This window comes from Eleutherodactylus coqui, chromosome 1, assembly GCF_035609145.1.
Source record: "Eleutherodactylus coqui strain aEleCoq1 chromosome 1, aEleCoq1.hap1, whole genome shotgun sequence".
In the NCBI taxonomy this organism is placed as follows: Eukaryota; Metazoa; Chordata; class Amphibia; order Anura; family Eleutherodactylidae; genus Eleutherodactylus; species Eleutherodactylus coqui.
In genome coordinates this window covers 97,141,751-97,169,281 of record NC_089837.1, presented here as the reverse complement: position 1 = coordinate 97,169,281, position 27,531 = coordinate 97,141,751, and the positions used below count along the sequence as shown (strand labels likewise).

Here is a 27,531-nt window from a genome sequence, read left to right as displayed (position 1 = left end):
GTCAGAGCGAGTTTAACATGTTCTGTCAGGTATCCTAAGCCTGACTACACACATTGCGGATTTGTCACAGAATTTCAGTCCACAGTCCACTGCTGAAATTCTGCAACAAAATTACAGTCCAATGTAAGTGAACAGTCTAAAACCCCATTCACTCGCAGCGGAAGACATCCCTAAGGCATTCTAGTCACATTGTTGCTTCTCAAATCCCCAGCAGGCTGTGTTGTGGAAAAAAAAATGGTTGATTTTCACAGTGTATTTCATTCATTGCCAAGCAATAAGTAAAATCCACAGTCAAATTACGCACCAAAATTCACACCTCAGTCATAAGAAGATTTCACGGTGGAATTGCAGAAAATTTCCCGCTTGTCGGCACATAGCTTAAGGCTCACAGAGATTGAAGGGTAGCGATACCTGGTAAATAGAGTTAATGAGTCATAGGACTTTGTTCCAATTTTGAACAACTCCATATGATGTTAATTAGATCAGCATGCTCAGTTTTAGGCCTAAAAGCCCTTTTACACAAAACGATTATTGCTCAAGAAATCGTTCAAACGACCGAAAGTAAACAATCGTTCTGTATAAACATAGCCAACGACCGAATGACTAAAAACCATTGTTGGCTCGTTCGATCATGTCATTCGCGATTACAGATTTAAACTGATCGATTTCTCATTTGAACGAGCCAACGGTGTATCTGCCTGTATGAACAGGCTGCACAAACGAACGATTACATCGTTCACTAGTTCAAATGATTAAAGTCAATGGGGATGCAAAAAAAAAAAGAATAGTCTGATGCCATCTGTGTGCGGTCAGTATTTCAAGAATCCATTATTAAAAGATGCACGGAAAAAAAAATAGAATTAGGCCTGTTTTAGTTTTAATGCATATAAAAAATGTCCGGCATACTGAAGTAAAAAATGGACGCATAAGAAACCGCACACAGATAGAAATAAAACTTTGTTATACGCAGACGTAACAGATGAGTTTTAATAAACTCATGTGCTTTTGGCCTAACATCTATTACATATTGGATTATCAACTTCCAATATTACATAACGGTGGGCTTCTGTATATTCTATGAATAAGATATTGGTGGGAAAGTCTGTGTAATTCACCAGCTGAGATTTTAAGAAGCGTTTGCTGTACAACGGACATCTCTGTTCTTCGATGCACTGAGGTCCTCCTAATTTTTCCTCCTATGACGACCTTTAGTACTATTAAGAAAGTAGTATTACAAAATCTATTTTACTCACCCGTACATACTCATCCAGGTTGTGAATAGTGACCGGTACATCCTTGCCTCCCTTCTTCAATTCAATATTGGGAAATCCTGGTAGTGTAAAGTCCAGACCCAGATCTTCTATAGAGCAGCCATTCATATTCAAACTTTCAAGTGCAAATTGCAGACTCTCTTTGGTCTATGATGAAGCATACACATCAACATTGAAAACATGCATGAAGTGCAAAAAAAAAAGCAAAAAAAAAAAACGCAACTTGAAAAGGGTTTGCCTAATGTGAGAAACTGTCCGGTGTAGAATTGCAGCTTGGCCCCTTTCATTTTATGGAAGCACAGCTGCAATATGATGCTTTTAATTTAGAAGAGAGCAGCCATTTTTTCCAATGCCGTTCAACATGGTCAGTCAGCAAAAAACAACCTTGTATATTTGTACAACAACTAAGTAGCATGCACATATGCCATCTAGTGGCAGATCGGAGTAGGGGCTTCTGGACTCCCCCCATCTTTCACATACATAAAGATATAATTAAAAACATTTCAGAATTTAAAGTCTTCCTTATCTGAGCAGTCGGTTTTTCATGCGGCCACTAATCCCGCGATTAGCCAGCAATGTGGCTGAGATTTGTCAAAAATCTCATCCACACTGGGCGGACAATGTGTCACGGCAAAGCCGGCGCTGCAGCGCGGATTCCCGGGGCGCAGCACGTCATTTCTTCTTTTTTTCCGTTGCGGCCACACTCCTCTCTATGGGAGAGCTGACCGCAACAGAAAAGCATGCAGCGAAGCCACTCCAAAACCCACAGTTAAGTGCCGCAGGTTTTGAAGCGGTGCTTATCCCACGGCAAAACTGAGATTTTTGTAGTAAAACAGTCCCGTGGGAACCCAGCATAAGGGAGCCCGTCACGTGAACTGCAGGCAGCATGATCCCAGGAAGGTCTGCATGTGTTATTTTGAAACGCTGTGATGTTTTAGAATAAAAAAAACACACTTTGAACTCCGTTTACAAGTCAGTTTTCAGAGTCAAAACTGCAGGCCATGCCAGCCTCTCCCAGTCTGCAGCATACCGACTGACAACTCTCCACCTATGCACAAAAGGGAATAGAACTACCCACATGTTCTAGGGAGGGACAGACCATCGCCGACCGCCTCCGTGACTCGGAGCTCCATTGCAAGTTAAACTTTAAAGTGTTTATTCTGAAACGCCACAGTGTTTCATACCAACACCTACACAATGGGTGATAAGCATACCCTTCCTGGCTTAGGGCAATAAGAACATGGTGACAGGTTCCCTTTTATGTGTATGACTACCTTTAACTGCCTGTTGAGGGTTAATCTTTTACAGTGTCAAGCTTTTCGTAAAGGAAGAAATAAAAAGCCAATTTTTACTTTCCTACCCACAATAATCCGCAGAAAGTGCACAAAACCTACAAAATTTTAAAGATAAAAAAAATAAGGAGGCACTAACAAAAATAAAGCCAACAAAGAAAAGGGGTGCACAATAAGCTGCGGGCATAGAAACAAACTATGTGGAAAATAAGACACATGCATAGCAAGTGGGCACACCCAATCACAGAGCAATAGGGAGGGAGGGGAGAGAGATCTCCCCTCTGTTCCTCCCCACTTTCCCCCACCGCTCCCTGCCGGCACCCGAATCTTTAGAGACGAGCGGGCAGGTACTCGAATAAGGCACTACTCGATCGAGTAGTTTGCTTATCGAGTATGCTCGCTCATCTCTAATCCTTATTGAAAATGACCAAATACGGGATTGACAAGACAGCCAGTTGTGAATCCACCTAACAGTTGAGTGATTGTATTCAAAAAGTGGTCCTATATGGCTGCAGATCTAATTGAAAGAATGTCTTAAGTGGGGTACCACAAGGCTCTGTTCTGACAGTAAGGGTGATCAATGAGTGGAACAGGTTGCCACAGGAGGTGGGGAGTTCTCCTTCAATGGAAGTTTTCAAACAGAAGCTGGACAGACATCTGTCTGAGATTATTTAGTCAATCCTGCAATAAGCAGGGGGCTAGACCAGATGACCCCGGAGGTCCCTTACAACTCTGCAATCCAGAATCATAGAATTGTAAAGCGAAGAAATCGCTGGTGGGACCGGTGAATCGGTATGGACCATTCCTTGAAAATGACAAATCCATGTGACTGGGGGATGGCGTTTGCGAACATTATGGACGGAGAAAGTCTGCGGTGGCAGATGAATCCTAGTCTTTTACATAAGTGTCTCATCCTCTGTCTGAGATTGTCCACCATGGTAGAAACTTTGAATAACTGTTCCCATCTAAGGAAGAGTCAGAGATTTCACCATCGCAGCAGGAGTTTTCCCTGAAGAGAATCACGTAATGGGACGCTATGAATGGAGATGAGGCAGAGGAAAGAGGCGACAGAGTATAACTGTGCGACCTTGGGGACCATTGTGGTTTCTTAGCCCCATCAAGTTCCAGTAGAAACGATTTCTCAGCATGAGACCCTTCAGGTTCTGGCTGGATGTCCTGCCCAGCATCTCCACAATAGACCTTGAAACTTTCACAAGTTCCAAAATAGCCATAGAGGGGGAATGCCCCTATTGGGGTTCAGGGTCCTCTAGGGACATGGAAATGGATGTTCCCTGGACAGATTCGCTGGCTGGTATGGGAGACAGGCAGTTTGCACTAAGAGGCTCCTGCTGACCACATGGGAATTTGGTACAACAACAGGAGCAAGCAAAGTATGTTGCAATAGCCACACTTTACTGGAATCTCCCCTAGTTTAACATTGTAGCTGTATGAGCAAAAAAGGAAAATCCCTAGCTACAGCGTGTGCATACAGTGGCAGAAGCAAGCCAAGTAGCTACAGGTAGGCTAGGGCGGTGAGAAGTTGCCTAGGACAGGTTTTACCTGGCTCCAGGGGCTGCCACAGAGAAAATGGCATCCAGGACCTGGGAGAGGCTCAGGAAGTTTTTTTTTTTTTTTTTTTTAAAGCCCCCACAGGAGTCTTGAGCTTGAATTCATTTGATCGCTTGTACTATATACTGAAATACTTCAGTTTGGCAAAATATAGCGATTTTGGGCAGGGATAGATTGGCATCTATGTGTGGCAGCCTTGGGGCTCTTCAGTAGTCTCCAGGCTGCCATGCTAGCCCATCAGCAGTCTCCAATCACGCTGTCGCGGAGCAGGAAGGGGTACCTCCCGTTAACTGTTTAGATGTGTTTGATCGCAGCACTTAAACCGTTAACTGCCATGATCAGTGCTCTGATATCAGCAGTTATCGACGGCTGTCAGCCATCAGGTAAGGAGCGGAATCTGCTTAAGAGCCCACTCCATAGACACATCAAAAAAAGCAGGCAGTTTATAGTCGTCCAGTGAATCTGAAGTGAGTAAATCACGGTGGTCACCTTGGCCTCAACTGTCTCATGCTAGAATGGTTTTTGGGAGCATGTTTTTGTAGGCGTTTTGTCTTGTATATTGCACGTAATAAACATACATTTTTTCCTTCCCAATAGCCCTTTTACACGGGCCGACAGTTGTTAACGAATTTTGAGTGATAATCTTTAGGTGTAAATAGGCCATGACTCTTATGATCTGATGCGACAACTTGTTGTGCATGTGACTTACTTTCTGCAGAATATCCAATTCTATACAAAGAAATAGATGTAATTGATATGGTTACATATGCATCACACCTAACCTGAATGGCTCCCGGAGAAATAGTTACCAGTGCCTTATCCTGTTCCAATCGTTTTTTCTGCCTCACAATTTCTTCCAGATGATAAACAGATTTTGCCACCACTGGGTCAACATTGACCAAATCATGTGAGGCCAAGGAGAATTCCTGTCTTAACATCCATTTGTAGAATGGGAGTCCAAGAGGAATGTCCACCTAGGGAAATAAAGACAAATGGGTTAGATGATAGGCATTTGGTTAAACCATTCCAATTTTACTAATTTTCACGATATCCAGACTGCAGATTTTTTAAATGGTTAAACAGATCATCATCAACCCATTCTATAGAATAACTTCTATTTAAACGGAACCGGTTCTGTCCCCACACCACCACCGATAAAGTTATGGTGCAGTTAGGGGGTCGTGAAAGGGAGGCGGGTGATGTATTTTATTTTATATTCACTCGCTCCCGTGATCCAGCGCTGTTGGCCTCCAAAGGTCGCATGACGCTGCAAAATCTGTCATAGTCCTGTGTGCGTGCTTTCGTAGACAAGTCTACATGAAAAGCGCACATGAAACTCTAAAAAGAATTGGATTTACTAGCCCCCCACCCCATGATCTTTGGAGGTCGACAGCGTTGGTGAGGGAGCAAGCGAGTATAAACAATACCTCACCCAGCTTTCCGGTCATGTCCCCTAACAGCACAACTTCGTTTTTAGCGCTGTGCGAACGTGACCGATTCCCTTTAAAAATTTAACAGGACTTTTACTTCTCAAACACAACTTTTTCAAAAACAGCAACACGTCAAAATCATGAGACTTTGATTATATGAAGAGGTTTAATTTACTCATAAGGTTAGATGCTAGTAAACACTCACCAGTCTGAAGTCCATGATGGCTTTTGCCATTAATTTTCCAAGAAAACGAAACTTCATCTTAACTTTAGCGATATGTGCTGGCTTAGCAGTCCGACCAAAGGGAAGAGCAAATAAGCCCTGCATGTTGTGAACGTACTTGGTCCCTTCTTGACTTCCTAGAAAGTAATGATTTTCTGAAGCACTATTCATAACGTTTGGTTCCATACAATATGAACTACACTTAATACAAGCTTATACAACAAGTATACTCAAAAACACAGTATAAGGCGGCCAGGTGTACAACAAACACTACGAGGAAGATTTATTAAGACTAGCATGGTAAAACGCCAGTCAATAGGCTCACCAACAGTGCACCTAACGTATGAAGAGGCACGTGACTTTATACATTTTGGCTCATCTCAGCCCACCCCTCAAGCGCCTACAGAGAACTCTATGTCAGCTAGGACTTGGAGCAGATTGAGCACAACTTATGCCAGCTTCTGGCATATAATTATACATGATTGTGTCTGTCTAGGGCGGGTAGGTAGACCCCTCCTTATATGCCGCTTCCTCTTTTCAGGAAAGCAGCATGCAACAGCATAGATGACATACAGTCGCAAAATTTTACGCAAGGAGAGCTTGCAGACAATACTACTTTATGTCTTTTTTCAGTTCACAAATCTCCCCCCCCCCCCCCCCCCCCCCAAGAATCTACACTTGAACTGTCAATCTTTAGGGCTCATTCACATGGCCATATGCAATCTCAGTGCATAATACATGCAGCATCTCCCCCCCCCCCCTCCCAAAGCTGTATATATAAAGTGCATATTTTGTTATTCTTGCATAATTTTGTGCACGTATCCACTACATTTTCCACGCGCCCTAAAAAGCCAAGAGAATATCTTATTGATTTCTCCCACCTTCATGTGTAAATACACAGAGCCAGAGACTTTATTATGGATCAAAATTGGCCATTAAAGACCAAAGCAGAGTATGCTGTGATTTCGTGTGTGTGGTTTGCATTGGGGTGTATTTTTTATTTGCTTTATGCTGTCCGTATTATGCGCATAATACGGACATGTGAATGAGCATTAATTTGGCCTTGGGCTGCAAAATTTACAAACAAATGACATATTTACCTTTAGGATTAGTGAGTGTGATTTCTTCACCTCTCCAAAGGCCAAGGTCGGCTCTTTGTAATTCCTGAGATACAAGTGCATAAAACTCCAAAGTGGGTCCCAATCCAGTTCCAACCTAAAACACAAAACACAGAATGTCAAAATACAACATAGAATTCTAACAAAACTGCTAATACACGCCTGATTTTCTAGTTTCAACAGTGTATTTGGCATTGCAAGTATTATTTATGTTAAAAGGAAAAAAAAACACAGCACTACAAGAGTACTAAGGTTATGTTACGTGTGTGGGAAGAGGGGTTTATGTTCTTTATTAATTTTACTCGTTTAAATAGCGCATACATATTCCACCGCGCTGCACATTATAAGGTTATAGCCACTATGGCTCACAATTTAAATTCAGTCAGTATGTTTTTGGAGTGTTTGATGGAAACCCATGCAAACACCATATAAGCTCCATGTACAGGCAGTTTTATAGAGCCATCTTTCATCTTCATTTGATAATTAACGGTACATTATTAGCTGAATTATGCACTGATAAAACAGGGAGGTCACTTACTTCATTCTCATACTGGATCTCCAACATAGCTCGTGAGCTTCCCAGATCCTGCATCACAGATTCAGCTTGTTTCAGAAGCTCATCTCTATTCACAGTGCGCTGAAAGAAATGACACATGAGTGCTCTGCTCAACCAGCCGGAGAATACAACATTAACCCTGCTCATGTTCTTGCTACAGCAGTGATTCTGAAACTTCCAACAGGACATTTCTAGCAGTAGATCAGCTGTAATATACAGCTTTAACCACAGGAACATAAAAACCAATAGGCCGGCTGTGGTATGATCTGTTTCTTTAACTGTACTTATTAAAGCAATCCCCTTCCCTCAATTCTTACCTTTTTCCTGTCCAGTCTAGGGGCCACCCTGCTGTCCTGAGAGTCAGATTGGTTAATTTCGGGGTTAGTGTCCAGCAGCCTCTGCATTGCCCGATCTCTGTCAAATGCAGTCACGTAGAACAGCATTTGTCGAGTGTCAAACGGAAAAAAGAACGGACTGAAAAGGAAAACAAGCGTTTACTAATAGTTCAGCTTTCAAATGGTATACATTTCTTTTTTAAATAAGCGAGGATTGGCTGTGAGGAAATTACTAAGGCCCCCTATCGATGGGCGAGGCGGAATATCGCTAGCGATATTCTGCCGCCGGGGAGCAGGCGAGAGTACTGTTAGGCTGCAATTTGAGTCCCGCGAGTGGAGAATCGCTATGATTCTTCTTCGTGGACAGGGGGGCCGCGCTTTCCATAGCAACGCTATGTAAAGCATGCACAGCGTTACTTGCGACCGGATTATCGCTGCGAGTAACGCAATGCAAGATCTCCCATGGACAGGAGCCCAAAAGTGGACCAAGTATCATTGACCAAACCAAGTATGTGCATCAGCACTAACACACAATAAGTCACATTACAGACTGGTGCCCTACTCATCCAAAAAACTATATCCTGAGAGTATATGAAGGAATGAAAACATAGAGCTTACTGAAATGAACAGATCCACAATAACTGCAACAATGTAGTAAAAAAAAAGCGGCTCTCCAGCGACCAGAGAAGAAATATTACCTGCAGGTTTTCTCTGCCGACCCGCCGGTTCTGGGCCCGTTTTAGGCCGTGCAAGATGAGTGCTGGAATTTTCTAACTACCTTATGGCCAATCAGTGCAGGTATAGTGTTGGTAGGTAACACCTTCATTACACTGTGGAGATTACTAGTTTACGTCAGCTATCGTGGACAATCAAAAACGGGACCGAGAAATGGCGGATTAAAGGGCCGACAGAAGAACTGCAGGTATGATACCGTCCTCTAGTTTCAAGATAAAATTCTGCCCCAAGTCCAGAGCGTTGCTTTTAATGAAATATACAGTTGACGAGCAGGGATAAAGCAATGCATATAAACATGATCCAATACAGAACAACCCACGCTCACAAAATGTGCTCACTGAAAAAATTTATTTTGTTCATAAAGCTTGCCCAGAAGTTATAGTCTCAATCATTAAAAGAGGATTTCCCATTACTAGTATTACAGCATATTAATAGGATATACTATAAAATTTATAGTATAAAATCAATGATTACTGCAGGTTTGACTGCTGGAACTCTCAAATGGCCTGCTCCTTCAGTTAAGCTAAGCTATTCTCAGAAGGTCAAGTCCATAGGTTATAATAGACCAACCTGATATCGCCTGAAAAAGAAAGATGTTCAAGCCAAAGAGGGAAAAAACAAATAAAAAACAGTCATATGTTTCAGGAATTGCTCCCAGTGGTCAGACCATCAATTGAAAATTCATGACATTCTTTTGAAATACTCTAAATATTTGTGGTGGTAAAATAAAAGTAAAGCTTACCAGCTTTTTCCAAGCTCTGTTAACCAAGTGGGAATGTTCCCCGTCATGATAACCAAAGGATCTTGCAGTTGTCGGTTTGCCTTTGCAGTCAATTTGCTATTGATAAATTCTGATGTGGGAATAATCTCTTTGCAAACAGCATTCTAATTAAAAAAAAAATGTTTGCATCATACTAATGTACCATAAAGAGCCAACAACAAGCATGGGGCATTAAATAGGAGTAACTTACATCAAACAGGTAATGCCAATATCTACTGATGGCATGAAGAACTCTTAGAAGGATCACCACATCAAGGGATGGGTCATCAAAAGTGATATTTTCAGGTGGTGTAGAAATGAGGTAATTGTCTAAAGGATTAGCAATTTTTGGGCAAACTCCATCTGTATATAGGGAAAGTAAAAAAAATAGGTTAGTCTTCATGAAAAGGTCAGCTTAAAATGCCACTCGAGAGGAAACGTTTCTTAGGCCTCGTTCACAAGGACGACAGAGTCGCACAATTTTGTAGTGTTGCTACAAATCGCATGTATGTGAAGCCGATGCTTTCCTTATTTCACACGTGCAATGTTTCGTAGTATGCAACAACCTGACACAAAAACCTTGTGGGTCCAGTGATATGCCCGCGACTCGTAAGGTTTTGTAGCCCATGTTTCTCTATGGAGCCTTCCTCTCTGCTGCATCGCATGAAAATGAGATTTTCATGCGGTGTGATGCAACTTGGACAGCTTTAATCTAAGCCCTAGGTGCGAAGAAAAAAAAAAAAAAAAAATCAAAGCAAAAAAAAAAAAAAAGAAAGAAGCATATATCACCTTAGAAGCGCTGTCAGCCCGGCCGCGTTTTCTCCCCAGGTCCAGATGCTGTTTCTCTTAATCATCATCTGGCCGGGGATTGAAAAATCCCTGACTCCTGGAAGCACTGGCTGTGATTGGCTGACACTTAGCCAATCAGCCAGCGCTCAACGAACCAATCACAGCCATTCCTTCAGTGTGGGCTGTGATTGGCTAAGTGTCAGCCAATCACAGCCAGTGCTTTCAGGAGTTGGATTTTTCAATCCCGGCCACAAGCAAAGATGATGACCAGAGCCGGGGAAGAGAGGAGAGGGAGGGAGTGTAGGGGAAGAATGGATGTAGTCGGCGGCCAATATAAGTACGGATTAGGAGATAAAAAGCCTCAGTAGCATCCGGACAGCAAGGTCCGCCTCCCGAAGTGGCCTGTATAGAACTAGAAGCCGGGAGCTCAATTAGAAGTACTGACCAATGCGAGGAAGCCCAGCCTACATCACTGCGCCCAGCGAAACCAAGCCATGCCTGCACCAGTGCCACCTCCTACACTTAGCCTGTGAAGGCCTATAAGCCAGAGTATCAAGTATAAGCTCTGGCCCAGTCGAGGTATCAGGAGCAATGCTTATTTGAGCCCTTCATAATAAAAAAAACTGGGGGGGAATGAGGAGTCCTCTCTTCCTTAGTAAATACGTATGCTGGTGGGTGGGAGCAGAGGATCACGGGTCGCACACGTCCAGGGACTACAGTTCGTATAGTGAATACACTGCAGAGGAATGCCAGAGACCAATGGCGGTAGGTGAAGGGGGGGAACCAGGGCTGCAACAGAGGGTGACCCAAGAGATGTCCTGAGAGAAGAAATGAAAGATTCCATGGAAGAAGAGGGAGCGCTGACTATACGTGAAAATACACTCAAAGGAGTGTTGGAAGAATGGAAAGGTGACAAAGTATGGAGAGAGGGGGGACAATAGTGCCATACTTAATGCCATGCATACCTCCTCGTGATTCGCTTTGGCTCCCCCAGGGCATCAGCAGGGTCACCTTAACAACTTTCCCTAGGTGAGAGTATACTGGGATTGGGGGATAAGCAGACAAAAAACCTCAAGTGGCCCCATGCCTGGCAGGAAGCAGTGTTTAATGCTGCTCTGTTCCTTTTGTTTTTTTGGAGGAGGGCGCAACAGTGTGTCTGATGCAGCACGGTTAGTCCTCCTTACTTGGGGATAATCAAGGTATTTAGCTTACATCCGCAATTCCCAGATAGAGAAGGTAAAAACAAACTAACACAAGACAGAGGAACTGCGAAGCAGGAGGTCTGCTTTCTACGGACACTAAGCTAAAACTGGTTTAGCTCAGTGCCTGCAGGATGGGTATGGTTGGTAGGAGGAGTGATGACTTTTTTGCTGAAGTTTCTACCTCCTAGTGGTAATAGCTATACCCAAGGTCTTGCTGTGTCCCCAAATGACAGACAAGAAAAATGTGTTGTACATTGAGAGTTGACAGGAAATATTGATAAAACAAAAACAAGTGTAATTTGCCAATCATGACATTGTCAGACAATCTTACCATGCCACAGTTCATCATGCTTCTTTGAATTCCTAGGGGAGGTTTTGGTTGGTGCAGTTTGGGCACGACCTCGCTTGCCACCTACTGTATCCTTGCTTTCTTCCTCTTCTCTAACTGGTTTGTACCTACAATTATTACATAATGTTCAGATAGTTCTTTAATGTTTAAGAAAAAGAGTTTGAAAAGAAATTCATTGGAGGTATTCTAACTAAGTTGCAAATACAAAAGAGGCACATACCAGATAGTGTGAGTCTTGGTCCAGATACCAGCTCTTCCTAGAGGATTACTTTCATCATCTGTAGACTCTCTTTCCTCCTCTGTCTGTATGCTATACTGTCTCACTGCTTGGTAGACTGTCATGTTATAGGGAAGTAAATGATCACCTATGTAAAACTGTAGCCTGTGTCGTACATTTCCTGAATTCAAAAACTGAGCAGCCTGGAGGAAAACAAACCAAGAAAAGTTCATTAAGGGCTTATTAACGCGGGTGATTTTCACGTCGGTATTTGCAACTTGAATGTACACAGACAGGCATAAGCGGTTTTACAAGTGCGTACTTTACGACCCACAGCAATCTCTTACCAATGATTCATCAATTTCTTCATCAGAGCCATCATCATCACTGTCCTCATCATCTTCTCTCACTCTGCCATAACCTAAAATTTGGAAATTAAAAAAAAGGCATGAAAAACAAATTCAGTAATAAAAAGTATCACCCAGCAAAAGTGCGATTAAAGCATCTAAAGATTTCTACATTCGAGTTTACACAAGGATACAGCAGACATTAACTGTTTAACACCCTACATCCTGGGTATGTGGGGTTTGTATAAAGCAGGATCGGGAGCTGATGTGAACAATGATTGTGACCGTTAACCCTTTAAATGTCCTGATCGGTATTTAGGGGTCCCAAACTCCCCTCCCCATGATGTGATTGTTAGGTGCCGTTCAGTTGCGATGCCACAGGCATGGCTTGATAGACCGCCTGTAAGAACATGGTATAGATACTATGAAGACTAAAAATAGGGGGGGGGGGGGGGACTTTATTAGAAAATTAAAAAACACAAAAACACACACCTTTTTCCATATCCATATAATAGAAAAAAAACGAAAACCAAATGCATTTTGTATTTCTGCATCACTAAAAGTCCGATTTATCAGTAACTCCATTTATCCCGCATGGTGAACGTAGTCAAACAGAAAAGAGAAAAGAAAAAAAAAAAGACCCACACATGCGCGCCACAATTGCTTTCTTTTGGTCACCTCAGCTCGAAAAAAAAAAAATAAAAAAATATAAGAAAAAGGCAATCAAAAAGTTGATTGCCTTTTTGCATTTCAAACACGGTACCATTAGAACACACAATTACAATGATGAAAAAAAAAAAGTTATGACTGTAAGAAGGTGGCAGCTTAATTTTTTTTTTTAAGTAGTATAGCAGAAAAAAACCAAACCAAAACACTGCATAAATTTGTTATTGTCGTAATCATACTGACCCATAGAATAAGGTACGCTCATTTCTGCTGCAGTGTGCACGTTGTAAGTACAAGGCCCCCATAAAGCTGGCAGAATCGCATTTTTCTTTTTCATTTCAGTTTTTCAGTACATTATATTTTACATTAAATATATTATTGCAAAATGCAGCTTGCCGGCAAAAAAACAAGCCTTCAGAGACAGATAGCTATGCTGATTAATAGATAAAAAGTTATGATTTTTTGAAAGTGGGGAGGAAAACCCCAAAATGACCAAAAAATAAAAAAGGCTCATTGAGGGGTTAGAGCTTACCTCTCACAACCAGATATCTCTCAATTGCTTGCACAAGAGCCAGGGGATCTATCTTAACTGGTCCACCTTTCCACTGCTTTACATTAGTGCATTCTGGATGTCTCTGTAGTTGACATTTCAGCTGATGAGTATTGAAAAACTTTAGAGCTTGAGACCCTCTGGTAACAAAAGTAAATAAAAATTACACTGAGACAGAGACTAAGAAAAGCCATCCAAGAGCTCTGTTCACACTGGTCCCATGGTTTGCACAGGAGCCAGGTTACGCATCACAGATCTGTTTCGCAGCTGATCCTAATGAAGTACAATGGGTCCGTTAGGCATCAGTTTTTATTTTTCCTCGCTATTGGAGTTTCACTTTATAGATTTGAAAAATAGTACATGTAATGATCACCTTACTTCAGAAGGGTTGCGGATTCAGGGATTTAGGCTGAATGCATACAGGTGGAAAATGCCGCTGCGAGATTTCGTGCAGAATTTACGCCTGTGTCCACTGCCATAGGATTGCATTAGTTTATGCAATCCTATGCAGACAGCCATGATTTGACTGCGTGAAAACTCCCGCGGTAACAAAGACGCAACATGTCCTATTTCAGTGCGAGCTTAGCACTGCTGCGTCGTTACTGACGCGCCAGCTCTGCACTGTGCAGGTCACAGAGCAGAGAGAGAACAAGGCGCCGGATGGGTGAGAGGTCAATGCAGGGGCACGGGTCGCATCCCGCTGTGACAATCTCGCAGTCGGAATCTGACCCAGCCGTCTGCATTCACCGTATTCTGACAGATTTGTAGTCGGGAAGGAATGTTTTTCACCAAATTGAGTAAAATTTGCTTCCCCCCCCCCCCCCTTCCTCTGGATCAACATTGGGGGATAATAGGCTAAACTGGATAGACATAGTAGTAAAAAAAAAACAAAAAAAAAACCTGTCTACTAGGTTACTATGTTATTTATTCCGGCTGTCAAAAGCAAATGAGAACTGATGCCTAAGCAAACTACAATTGCCACTTTGGCATATTGGTAAGGTGCAGAATCAGATAATTCAATCAATGTGACTGAAGTTAAAATACAGAAGTCTTAAGGTCCTTTTACACTGAACGATTACCTTATTAAAAAATTGTTCAAATGAGCAAAAATGAACGATAATCATTTGCTTTTTGATCATTGTTCATTGTATGCAGGCATAAAAATCCTTGTTGGCCCTTTCACTAATCGTTCGGTTTAACCAAGGATCGTTCACTCCTTCTCATTTACTTATACAGCGGATGTGGGCTGAATGATTTCTCGTTTGAATGAGCCAACGATGAATCCGCCGGTATAAACAGGTTGTACGAGTGAACTCTGACATTGTTCACTCGTTCAAACAAACTGTTCTGCGCAAACGGAACTTCAGGGCTCCCGCAGACAAGTGTGACATACTAACGTTCATGAGAGCATGGCGTGATTGAATGGTGTGCCATCACGTGTTCTTGCGAGATATTCTGCACAGCTTACGCCACTTTTTTTGTGCTGTTGGGCCTGTTCACATTGGCAAGGGAGACACCCATGCCAGTTTTGAACCAGCTCAGTAGCCCAATTAATCCTAGCTATTAGCAATTAACACAGCAAAGTTGTGGAGTTAAACGCGTGATTTTGTGCGGACGGCGTGTGCAGTTGCGAACACCCATAGACTCCTATTGAGCCTCAGGTACGTAAATGCACACAAAAAAGGGTGATGTCAGGTATTTCAGCCTTCCACCTGAAGGAAATCTGTGCGCAAAAATATAGGATGTGAGGAAGCCCATTGAAATCAATGGGTTGTGTTGTTTGCGTGTGCAAAATTGCCCTGCGTGAAGGAGCCCTTAGTCCTTTTACACAACACTCAAATGGATCAACAGAAAATGCATTCATTTAGAAATTGCTAACATTACATACCTGCTTCCTGTGCCGTTACCACTTGGAAAGTCATGTACTTTGACCGGGAATTGCTCCATCTGACTGAGGCAGTTATTCATTTTGTGCACCAGTGCAAGCAAATGTCCGTTTTCTGTCAGTTCTATCCTCCCAAGGGGCTCCTCTCCTGGAAGCTGTAATGTATAGGGAAATTAATTATCTCTGTCAAACACCTAGCGTTATTTTTTTAATTTATTGCTCAGCTATAAAGTCATACAACTGGATAGTTGCTTTATGCTAAATTCCTGCTGCAATGCTTTTGAATTATTTTATGTTGCCAGCATTTATGCTTCTGTTAGCAGATTTCAAAAATAGTAAAAAAATTAGGACACAAAGCAGGAAAAAAAGCACTATAGAAGGGCCAGTACTAATGCTAAAAGTTTCCCAACTTATATGTATTTTTAAAGATTCCACTTTAAATGGGGAACGGCACAACTTGATGGCTGTCAAATTGGTTTCCTCCTTTGCTGTACTCTGTCCATTGCTTGTCCAGCTTTGGGATTGTGCGCAGATGTATGCACATTCAGGAAATACTGCAGACTTTCCGCGGCGAAATTGGTTGCGGAAAACCTGCAGCATTTTACAGCACACGCAAAGTAGATGAAATCTCATCCATACACTGTAGAAAAAAAAAAATCTGTAGTGTAAATCGACTTGCGGTGAGGATTTTATATCTGCAGTATGTCACATTTATGCTGTGACATTGCAGAAAAAACACAAGTTCCGTCAGTGCTGGAATGGGTTCAGAGGATTAATTCAATTAAGAATTGAGAAGTGACGGAGGATTCCGAGGATCCAACTTTTGACTTTCACTGATTAAAGGAGTCAAACTAATCCCCCCTCTTTCTCTTTCCCGCCATCCTTTTGTCCTACCCCTAGTACAGTCCTGTCCTTTAAAGTGTCAGATTGGCAGGACAGACAAGTGCCCTACACAGAGTCATTGACTAGTTTACCGATCTGATCAGGAACTTTACTTACCTGCAGCAAGCAGTTACAGCAATTACTGTTATTGGTGTTCAACAGTTTTACCTAGTTTTTGCCATACATGACTTGTATGAAGTACTGCCTTCTACATAGGATACTAGCCCTTCGGGTAGGTATTCTTGAATACCATTATACTTTTCCCATTTCGAAAATAAACACAGATTAAACATAAATGGAGCTATCCGAGTACAGGCTAGGACTACACACAGACTTTGGTCACAATGTTCCACTGCGACATTGCAATCAATGATTGGGGATGTAGCTGCATTGCAACAATTGCAATAAAATGAAAGCCTGCTAGATTGTGGTCACAGGTTAGGCGTCACTATAAGTTGCATGCAACTGCGATATACTTGTGGCATGTCTGCCTTTTTGCACATTTGAGAGAAAAATGGGTGCAGCAAATGGTAAAAATCACATGCCTGCTCACAGTAAATCACACCCTGAAATAGTTGACAAAGAGCAAATGTTTTCTGGTCATGTGACTTAAGTTGCCATTGTAGCGCTAGCCTAAACCCCAGCAACCAATCTCTCCATTCTACCTACTGCCACATAAGATATAAGTAAAGCTACATATTGGTACATTTTCTAGTTACTTACTGGAGACCCAAAGAAGACATGCAGGAACCTTTTTAGTCGAATATCTCGGCTAACAGCATCTTTTTCACTCTTAGACGTCAAGTACAGAAGTAGTTGTTTCACAAATCCACTGTGCTGGATTTCAAAAGAAGAAACATCTGACTCTGAGACAATGCTCCGGATTTCTACAAGGCACTCAACACCACCATCCAACTGGACAAAGAAGATAAAACAGTGTAAAAAAATAGGTATATCCACAATAAACACAAAGTAACAGATCAAAGCAAAATATAAAACAAACCATGTTGCCATTTGTTAATTTGAAATAATCTTGAATGCCTATAATCTATAGATTAATAAATAAAAAGCAAAATGTAACACATTGGAAAAAACTGTTCTATGTTTTCTGGTCATGTGCATTTGCTTATACGAACATTCACCATTTTACTTCACAAAGGAGATCAGAGAGATAACTATTTAAAAAGGGACTGATAACCATTTTCCATGTACCATATTGGGACTATTCGGTGTTCCGCTGTAATAGAGTGAAACCAGACTGTTTGGGGGAAGCATGAAGCCAATGGGTGCACGGCTTTTTCATGTGGGTTCACTTTTAGGCATACTGAAAAATTAACAAAACGCAACTTGGTCCATCCATGTATTGCATATAATACCATGTTTCTCGTGGTACATATGGCTGGCCAAACCTTGCCCCAGCAATATCAGCAGAGTGAAGGCGATTTAACACAACATATATTATATTTAATATATTAAGTTTTGTTTTTGCACCTGAAGGTTAAGCTGCTCTGTGGCGTTGCAGAGTCTCTGAAGTACATTTAGTGCAGGATTACTACCATCCATGTTCTCTGAGCTGAAGTATCGTTCCACAAATTTATGTGCCTGCTCTTTGATCCATCCACGAATTCGCTCTCTATAGAGAATGCAGGAACAAAAGGAAGTGGAAATTAAGTATATCAATGGAAATGAAACTAAACAGATGCTGGACATCAAACAAAGTTATTTAAATAAAAATGAAACAATTCCCCCTTATGAACAAATATGACAATACGGTAATAGATTGTACCTGTTGTTTGAAATGGTATCCTTGGAAGCTGTTCTCGCCAATCCACTAACTCCTGCTGTGCGTGCTGGCTCTATATTGTTGCTATTTGACTGTGTGCTCAATCTGCCCCAGGTTTTTGGGTTTAGGCTAGCCAGGAATGAGGATTTTGGGGACTGGGTGGCTGTTGGGCTTTTTGCTAAAATGATCAGGAAGAAATAACGACATTTAACTTTTAAAGTAACGAGAAGATTTTCTAAACTGCTTCAAAGGGTATGCATCATGAATTTATTAATGTTATTAACTAAAGAAGAAAAACCACGGCCCACATTATCCAGGACAAGGCTCCGTTCACTGCCGTCAGTCAATGATGTTCATCGGATGCCATGGTTATACATCACAATATATCTGGCCAAACATTGTGGCTTTTGTTACATAACGGAAGCCGCAACAGCAGTGTTAACAGAGCCCCACAGAAAACCAAATAATACAACCTGTACCTTGATTGTCCGCTTTATCTTCATCTCTAGGTGGCGAATATTTTGGCCTCCGTGGCCCACGTTTTGGGAGCCTTTTCCTCTTCAAGACATCACTAAGCCGACTACAGCAAAGAATAGAATTTTGGATTACACATCACACAGTTACATTCCTTTCACAATTTGCTTAGTTACATGGTATGGAATAAAGTACTGCATCTCCCTAAGTGATGAGTAATTTGATCCCAAAGTTTATATATTACACCTTCATTTGCAAAAAGATTAATAAGCTTTCTCTCACCCTTGTGGGCTAAGATCTAAGGAGTCATCTCTGTGCTGCAAGCTTGGAGACCCAAGGTCAGCAGCTGCATTTCCAGCTGCAGTACCAGTTCCAGTGTTTATGGTTGCTGCACTTGCAAGTGAACCAGATCCATTGGTGCAGACCTTTGGTGGACTTGTTAAAAGGGTTTCTGACTCGGCCAAGTTCTTCACTTGATGCATGACACCTTAGAATAGACGTAAAGATAAAAACATACTAAAAAAGGCGAAAAACAAATATAACAAATTTAGTATGTTGTCCGGTTTTGTCTACAACTGAAGCCCATATACAAGCATAGTGTAGTTACACAATCAAACCATACAAAACAAAGCAACTCTGCAAGTTACCTTCTCTCCTGAAGTACACGCTGAATATATCTGGCAATTTTTGCATCAATATCTCGGCCATCTGAAGAGCTCCGACGACTATTTTGAGGTCCTGACTTGACAACATGGATGCAATGTGACTAGAAAGAATAGAGGAGAGAATACAAACACTTAGTTTAGCCACAGATTAACAAGCTGGAAAACTGTGCATTCAAATATTTAATATAAAAAAAAAAACAAAAAAAAAACGATCATTTGAATAAGTTCGACATTTACAGCAATTTGCCACTGCTCAATGAATACACATACCATTAAAGGTGTTGTGTCAAGTTTTTAAGTTACTCCCTATACACAGGATAGTGGATAACTTTATAACTTGGTACAACTCCCTTAAAATGGAGCTAAAGAACTAAAGTGTCAAATTATGAAATCAGGTATATTTAGGACTTGTCAACTCAGCATCATAAAAAAGGTGGCCATACATTTGCATTCTTCCACATAAGCCTACTACCAAAGGTTTTGTTTATCAACCAATACCTCTACATTACTAAACGACAAAAAAAATAGACGCAGTTAATGAAGGAGTTAGTAGAGCTAGATACACTAAGGGCTTGACCGCTTCAGTAGGCTTGCATACCGGGCATTCTATAAGTGTGGTGAGAGTAAGCAGTTGGATGCAGTCATAGGCTGTTGAGTTACATCTACTACGATGACTAGCAATTCATATATTGAATAAACAATTAAAAGAGGATTTTATAGAGATCGACCAGAATAATCATGTCTTACCTGGACACGGCGTGGTTTTTTAAAACATCTTTTAGGAGCTCTGCATCGGCAAAAAAAATTATCCTAAGGATTGCTCTAAGGCACTTGTGTCTGACGGCGGGCCCCGCCGAAGAGCTATAAACTTCATAAAGCACTCCAAACAAGGTCTTAATAAAAGACTTCGCCAACTCAGGGTCCTCTTTCATCAACTGCGCCCTGGCATCATCTCTTTTTAGCTCAGAATGACCACCTATGAAGGCAAAAAAGGTAAAGTAAGACATATTCTCCCAAAAACATATCACAAAACAATTATTTGAATACACACTTTACAGAAATTACCGCTTGATCAAAGTATAAAGCTGTCACTTAAGTGACCAAAACTACACCAATATGCAAGTTGGCGCTGTTTTCAAATTGGGTGCAGCTAAAAACGGATTGTAAATGTCCGCACAGTGTTGTGGTCATTAGCTGTAATAAGACATAATCATCAAACGGCTTTTAGGTGCACTCAAGTTGAACACTGCGATTTGCATCCCTGTGCCGTTTCCGCACTGACTTTATCATGGTCACACTGCAGCCACAATGCATGAGCACAGCCTAGCAGAATAAGTAAAAATAAATTGAAAACGAGGAGACACAGATGATATCACAATGATTAAACAAGTTCTAATATGCCTTAGCATAGAATACTTACTAGTGTTAGCATTGGCTAAAGGATTAGGTTTTCTCTGAATGGCGCGTGCAGTTCCGGTATCCTCGTTGATTTGCTGCATAGAATTAAAATCAATAGTATAAACACGCCCCAGTGTAGACAAACTTATTTCATCCTCACCAACCTGATGGGCTGCCTGAGAACACAGATATAAAACAGAGAGATAATCCTTGAATAGAAAACACATAACTTCATCACGCACAATGTTAAGACTGTGTTTTGTCTTCTCTGGGTGATCAAAAATAACAATAATTAATGGTATATAAGAAAGCCGCAAATAAAGACACCATGCTAATGTAACTACAATAACCACCTCAATTGACCCGTAAGTCCCAAATGCTGACATGGTAGCAACAGATTCTTAAGGTGAACCTGTTACCTCAGAACAGCACCATAAACTTGCTGGTGGATGTAATTTACCGTATATACTCGAGTACAAGCCGAGGTTTTCAGCACAAAAAAATGTGCTAAAAAAGCCCCCCCCCCCCCCTCGGCTTATACTCGAGTGAGGTAAGGAAATAAAACCCTCAATACTCACCTCTCAGGCGGTGTCTGTGTCCCTGATGCAATAATGTCAGTGGTGCGGCAAGCTGCTTCAGTCTTCTCCTTACGGTCATCTCCCTGCCTTGGTTTTGAAATCCCCGTGGTCAGCGCTGTGATTAGATCGATTGCTGGCCAATCACAACTGGCGCTCGATAAACCAATCACAACCATTCAGTGAGGTCATTCTGAATGGCTGTGATTGGCCGGCGCTCGATCCAATCACAGTGCTTCCTCACACAGCGCTGACGGCAGGGATTTCAAAACCAAGCCAGGGAGATGACAACGGGGAGAAGACGGAAGCAGCTTGCTGCACATCTGGGGACACAGATGCCGGCTGAGAGGCGAGTATTGTTTTTTTTTAACTTAGTATATATTCGAGTATAGCTAGGCTTATTGACTCGGCTTATACTTGGGTCAGCTAATACTGGAGTATATACAGTATTATTTTTTTTTTTTATACGGACCCACTTCTCTAGTGTCCGCTGCTAGAGGCATGAAAATTTTACTCTTTTCAGACTGCTGTGTGCATAGCAACGGGTATTAAAAAAAAATAAAATAAAAAATACATCCACCAGGCTCCCCGTCACATTCCCGAACAGCAGAACTTAGTTTATGGTGGTGTTTGGAGGTAACCGGTTTCCTTTAAATTATGTAAATGTTTTGCCATTTTCTCACCACTTGGGTTATTTTAATGGCATAAATAGATTTCGCTTGAGTCAAAAAACAGCATTGCTTAAGGTTGATGAAAATCAATAAAGAAAATCTCTCCGTGTGAGTAGAGGACTGCAAGATAAAACACATAACAGCAAGTTGGCCTTCAAAAAAAATACTCTTAGTACCAAGTCGAAGAAGGATATAAAGGCCAACAAGATTGAATATCTATGGGTTGGGTACCATAAAACATTTTGCATGTGTTTTATAATAGTTTATATGATGCCTTTCAACTACAAATAAAAGAATGGTAACTGGAAAAAAAAAATCACCTAAAGAGGACAAAACATGGCCTAATGTTATTTATGCTGCAGAACATATACAGACATGCAAAACATGGCCAATATGCAAGACTGGTTTAGAGGCACAGACACATTCATTTAGCAGGAAAAAGCCCACTGATGAAAATTTACACAAGAAACTGCTTGATACAAATGTAAGTGACACAAACAAGTAACCCACATTAAACATTACGGAAAAGTGTTAGCAGCAACTACTGAATAATGAAACCAACCCAACCTCCAAAATATAACCCCTAATCTAGAGCTGATGAATCTTTGATGCATTTTCAGACAGAGACAGAAGGGAACAGAGAGTGAGAGCACTATAGACACATTTAGGCCGGTTGCACACAAGCATGTTTTGGGCATGTTTAGGAGTCCTCAGTAGGGACGAGTGCCAGGGCCTGATTGCAGGTCTCCTGACCCAAACTCAAAGTATAACAGGAATCCATGATAATCTGAGTTCTGGTCAGGAGACACTCGTCCATGTTACAGATGCATAAATGCGCCCATAATATGCTCAAGTGAAATAGGCCTCATCGGATTAGGACAGCCATGAGCAGTCAATTTAAATGCAATTCTATAATATAATTGTAAAGTGGCTCCAAAATGTTCAGCATAAAACAAATAATCTGTTGCTATAGATCATTGCATTTGAATGTTATTTTTGCACATGCCAGCCAAGTGCACCATTTTCCCTTTACAGAAATGATCTACAGTCTCTAGTAAGGATCAATCAATAAAAAATTGTAAAACCAAGGGAAGGTTGGGTAGTTTAAAAGAGACTGTCACCTACTTTCAGCCCAATAAGCTAAGCTTGTGGGCTGAATGTAGGTGACCCGGTGAGTTCAGGAATGTAAGTGTCATTCTTACTTCCCCTGGTATGAGTGCTGAAAGCTGCCGCTGCCAAGTAGTCCACCCATTCTAAAATTACAAGTGGACTACTTGGCGCTACGGACACCAGGCTAAAAGTATGTGACAGATTCCCTATAAAAAAAAAAAAAAAAAAAAAAAAAGTTGCCGCAGGTCAGGCAAAGCCCCGCTATCCAAAATAATTTTATATAAAAACACATTGACAAAAATATATAATGAGACACATTTAGAAAAACATGCATGACCATGCAAACACATTACAGACTTTATGACAAAGCTGTTACCTCGATAATTCGACTATCAATACGGCTGTATGGGTGCCAGAGGCCACGATCATCCCTCCACTGCCAAATGGCCCCATCAGTGTTTTGGGCATTTCCTTTCTTTAACATTGTATCAACAGCAAATATTCCTTCTTTTGGTAAACATGGCATCAGTTCACTGCAACAAATATGGTTGTAAGTTATTCTGCAGGGCCCATACACACTTGTGTTAGGGCTCAGTTAGGGCTTTCTAGCTCTTCCTGTTTTGGAGCACAGAAACAGATTTTTTTTCCCCATTGATTTAATTTGTTTTTCAAAAAACTGAAAAGCAAATAAAAAGCTTTCAGTTTGCTTCAATTTTGCTTTTTTTACTGAAATAAAGCAGTTTGCAGTGCTATTTGTTCAGTTGAAAAAAGGGAACCAAAAAGGAACAGAAGCAAACAAAGCTTTCCATTTTTTTTTTTTTTTTTAAGAACCCCATTGAAATCAGAAGGGAAAAGGATCAGTTTATTTCCATTTCTCGGCTTCAAAAAAGCAGTACAAAGATGGAAAGCCCTAACTGAGAACTAAAGTGGTGTGAATGGGCCCCAAATTATTTTTCTATCCACAGAAATGAAATTGCTATCAGAACAAACCCTAATAAAAGATTAATCTAGCTTTGAAGACCAACACGTGGCCGCTAAATATCAGCAAAGTCAAACAATTAAAAAAAGGTTACAGATGTAAATACATACCATATAAGAGAAGTCAGTTCATACAACTCTTGGGGACTCCTTGGGACCAGGTCAATTTGCTCCAGGCAACTACCATTTGAGGCCCCGCACAAAAGGAAGTGTAGAGTTTCTGCTATATCTAAAGTAAACAAAATAATTTATAGTACAAAAAGGTATTGTCTGCTGTTTACAGCGCACCTTATAAACAAGCAAGCACAGAACATACTTTGCTTCATAAGCTGCACGGCCAGCGTGGGGCAGTTAGAACACATCAAGGAGAACATCCGGACTACCATGATGAACATGCCAGAGCTCAAGATTGGTGGTGTCACTACCAAAAGTTGTTGGATGTTGGTAAGCAAGTCTTTGGAAGCCACTTGCTGGAGAAGGTTCTGTAACCGAAAAAGCAATATAAACAGCTTAGGACAAAACACAAAGGGCCAACACACTCTCAGCACTTTTTAAGCTAGTTTCTCTATAATAGGTTCTCCAGGAAAATATTGATGACCTATGGTATCTGCAGAATAGGTCATCAATCGTTGACTGACTGGGATCTACCACTCAGGACACGCAGCTGATCAGATGCATGTTGTCAGCATCACAACAGACAGGGAAATGTAGCAGAAGCTGCTGCGACTCGTTTAGTGGTCTGCGCTTGTAAAGCTTAGCTCTCAAAATTAATGGTAGTGCAGTTACAAGCACCGGCCACTACACAAGGGTCAGTGCAGCAGCTTACAATCTGTACCCCTGTGTTGTGGCACCAACCGCGGTCCTGAGTGTTGGACCCCAGCTGATCAACTATTGAAGACCTATCCTGGGGATATGTCATCAATAGCATTTCCCTGGAAAACCCTTTTAAATCTACCTTTCAGAAACCTTAAAAAAAAAAAAAAAAAAAAAAGAGCCAAGCCCCCCTTTCCAAAGTGAATGTGATCTTGGGACACTTTAATGAACCAAAGCAAAAAGGGATTTTTGCTGAACTTGCACTTGTCTGTTCAGAAAACGTGTATTAATAGGTTGAACTAGCTAGACTTTTTTTTTTTTAATACAACCAGTATATGCATGAAATTGTGTGTAATGTCCAGCCATGTTAAAGGTCTCATGCCTTAAAAAAAATCCCTCCCCCCAATGTTAAATTTTGAGAATAGCAAAGATATGCAGTAATGGTCCTCTCAATACATGTAAAATACTAGTAGAACAAGGAAGACAAGCATTCTCTCTATATGCAACTACACAACTAGCTCTAGTGAAACTTTACCTCTTCATGCTGAAAATTATCTACCAGACGTGCAAAACAGAGGCAAGTGCTTTCGACGGATTTCTTATCCTATAGGGGGGGAAAAAAAGGACAAAAGAAAAAATGATGAGGTGTCATTTCAAAATGACATGAGACTGGTATGAAACCAACAGAGGTCCTAGACAGCAGCACTTTATAACAAATGTATGGAAAGCCTGCTTTTCTAACATGGCTTGTTGCTACAGTGATCATGTAAATATATAAACGCTTACTTTATAAGGTTCATGTAAGCCAATCTTTCCTCCTTGTTAAAGAAAGAAATTTTAGCATTTTCCAAAGAGAGACAATAACCGCAGAAATCTTAAACTTACAATAAACCCCTTAAGGAGGGAGTCTATTTTGGTGTTAAGAACTACAAATATATATTTTTTTGTTTCTGTTGCTGCACTACACAAGCAGTAACTTGTAGGTAGATTGGGCAGTACCCACAAAATTAAAGTCACAAATATGTTCATGATTGAGCAGGAACCAAAATCTGCTTGGATGCATCCATTGCACTAGATTAGTGTTTCCCAACTTCAGCCCTCAGGGACCCCCACAGGTTATGTTTTCAGGATATCCTATAGTAAGAGCAGCTGTGGCAATGTGTGAGGCACTGACAATAATTCCATCACCTGTGCAACACTGAGGAAATCCTGAAAACATGACCTGTTGGGGGTCCCTGAGGACTGGAGTTTGGGAAACACTGCACTAGATAAGTCTTAAGTGGATTGTCAGAGGTGAACGACTACATGACTTGGTAGTGTTCCTTCATAAACTGGCGAATGGCATTAAGATTCTCGTCCTTCTGGCGCTAGAATTATTTTACTATCAGAAAATTTGTCAATATAAAAAGGGCAGACAGATATTTCTACCATTAAAGTCACTTTCAGAAGAGCGTATTGTAGCTCTATATTTGGTCCACGTTTTGCAGACTGTAACAAGGAGCTAATATAAATCTGTGTCTATTCACTTGGCCGTATTTTTCACAGGCTTATTTTTTCTGTTTCTGCTTCCGTGTTGGTACTATTTTCCATTTGTCAGATACGCATTAGTATTTGCTTAGTAGAAAATAAAACCAATGACCGTAAATACAGAGACCAATACTGATGACATCCTGCTGTTATCTCATCTGCAACATGTATAAAATACGCTCATCTGAAACTGGTCTTAATGACATTTAATGAACGACTATTCCCATACACGTTTTTAAAAATATGCAGATTTAAAAAAAGAAAAGAAAAAAAAAGGGGGGGGGGGGGGGGCTAAAAAGGGAAATTATACATATGCTGTAACTACTACCACCACAAAAAGTCTCACCTGATGTGTTAATCTCTGTGTTAGCAGCGGCAGAGAATCAGCTACAAAGTGAAACTCATCCGGACTGATGCTCTGGCAGCAGTTGGCTGCTATGGCTAAAGCGTTCCTCTGAGCATTGATGCTGAAGAACTCTAGATATAAGAGGCAGTCGGCAAGTCCTCCCTGTGAATTAAGAATTCATCAGTGAATTTCTACTCATTTCAACAGAAAAGGAACATACAAAAATAAGCTGAGCTATATACACTGCTGGTGCAGCTTCTGTAGTTGTACTTACAGCCTGTAGGATGGCTTTACTGTGCCTGCGGGATAACATTTCAAGAGCAGTGAGAGCCTGTTCTGCCACATCAATGCACTGAATGACTTGCAGCTGTAAACATTTTACAAAAGAGATTATATTGTGCCCATCGCTGGTTATCAAAAACTCGTATATCCAACATAAACTAAGCAAAACTATTCTTACCTTTTCTAAAAACACAGGGATAGCATCAACGACCACAGCTGAGGAACGTGGAAGTGCTTCCATCATATAGGTTAAGGCTCGACATGCATGGTTCATCTACAAAAATACAGCAAGTACCAATTTGTGATTACATTATAGAATAAGCCTTCTGTATCAGTCTATAGAGACTCTCTACTGTATTCTTTGCTTGAAGGGGTTTACTCCCATAAAGTTTTACAAAAGCCTTACAGTGCTGCAATCGAACTAAAGTAGTAATACAGCACCAGTCTTCTGCTGATCCCAAGCCAAGGTTTTAAAGGGTCCCAGGCTGGTCTACGTTCACCTAGCTCCATTGACGATGGTCAATATGATATGTTGACACCATGGATGTTCTGCTACGGTCAGTCATCGGCAGCAGTGGTCCTACATCGGGTTGACACGTTCTCATTGTAGCCAGGTGAACAGAGAGCAGCAGGCGACACAGGAAGCATTGGTACAGGAATGGCAGTGGATTGCTAAGGTGAGTATTAGGCTCTTGGTCACATTCTACTTTTCGGCTGCACCCCTGCTCTCCAT

At 41.2% G+C, this 27,531-nt stretch overlaps 1 protein-coding gene across 12 annotated transcripts in view; it reads right to left on the bottom strand.

Moving 5' to 3' along the window:
- The window catches only part of TRIP12 (thyroid hormone receptor interactor 12), a 105,109-nt gene that overhangs the window by 5,789 nt on the left and 71,789 nt on the right, over positions 1–27,531 (bottom strand). For 5 of the 12 annotated variants that reach the window (XM_066598167.1, XM_066598166.1, XM_066598169.1 and 2 more), the window contains 28 exons: positions 26,977–27,072; positions 26,791–26,883; positions 26,517–26,678; positions 25,179–25,247; positions 24,147–24,312; positions 23,942–24,059; positions 23,229–23,385; positions 20,519–20,672; positions 19,846–20,074; positions 19,081–19,199; positions 18,716–18,920; positions 18,439–18,539; positions 17,963–18,137; positions 17,668–17,809; positions 16,900–17,091; positions 15,298–15,449; positions 13,392–13,549; positions 12,194–12,267; positions 11,850–12,049; positions 11,612–11,736; positions 9,501–9,652; positions 9,272–9,414; positions 7,777–7,933; positions 7,442–7,540; positions 6,886–7,000; positions 5,768–5,922; positions 4,915–5,106; positions 1,254–1,418 (listed from right to left, as the gene is read on the bottom strand). In XM_066598167.1, the coding sequence (XP_066454264.1) occupies positions 1,254–1,418; positions 4,915–5,106; positions 5,768–5,922; positions 6,886–7,000; positions 7,442–7,540; positions 7,777–7,933; positions 9,272–9,414; positions 9,501–9,652; positions 11,612–11,736; positions 11,850–12,049; positions 12,194–12,267; positions 13,392–13,549; positions 15,298–15,449; positions 16,900–17,091; positions 17,668–17,809; positions 17,963–18,137; positions 18,439–18,539; positions 18,716–18,920; positions 19,081–19,199; positions 19,846–20,074; positions 20,519–20,672; positions 23,229–23,385; positions 23,942–24,059; positions 24,147–24,312; positions 25,179–25,247; positions 26,517–26,678; positions 26,791–26,883; positions 26,977–27,072 (4,065 nt within the window). The remainder of the gene's footprint in view (positions 1–1,253; positions 1,419–4,914; positions 5,107–5,767; positions 5,923–6,885; positions 7,001–7,441; positions 7,541–7,776; positions 7,934–9,271; positions 9,415–9,500; positions 9,653–11,611; positions 11,737–11,849; positions 12,050–12,193; positions 12,268–13,391; positions 13,550–15,297; positions 15,450–16,899; positions 17,092–17,667; positions 17,810–17,962; positions 18,138–18,438; positions 18,540–18,715; positions 18,921–19,080; positions 19,200–19,845; positions 20,075–20,518; positions 20,673–23,228; positions 23,386–23,941; positions 24,060–24,146; positions 24,313–25,178; positions 25,248–26,516; positions 26,679–26,790; positions 26,884–26,976; positions 27,073–27,531) is intronic. The other 7 variants (XM_066598168.1, XM_066598170.1, XM_066598176.1 and 4 more) reach the window with 3 other exon arrangements.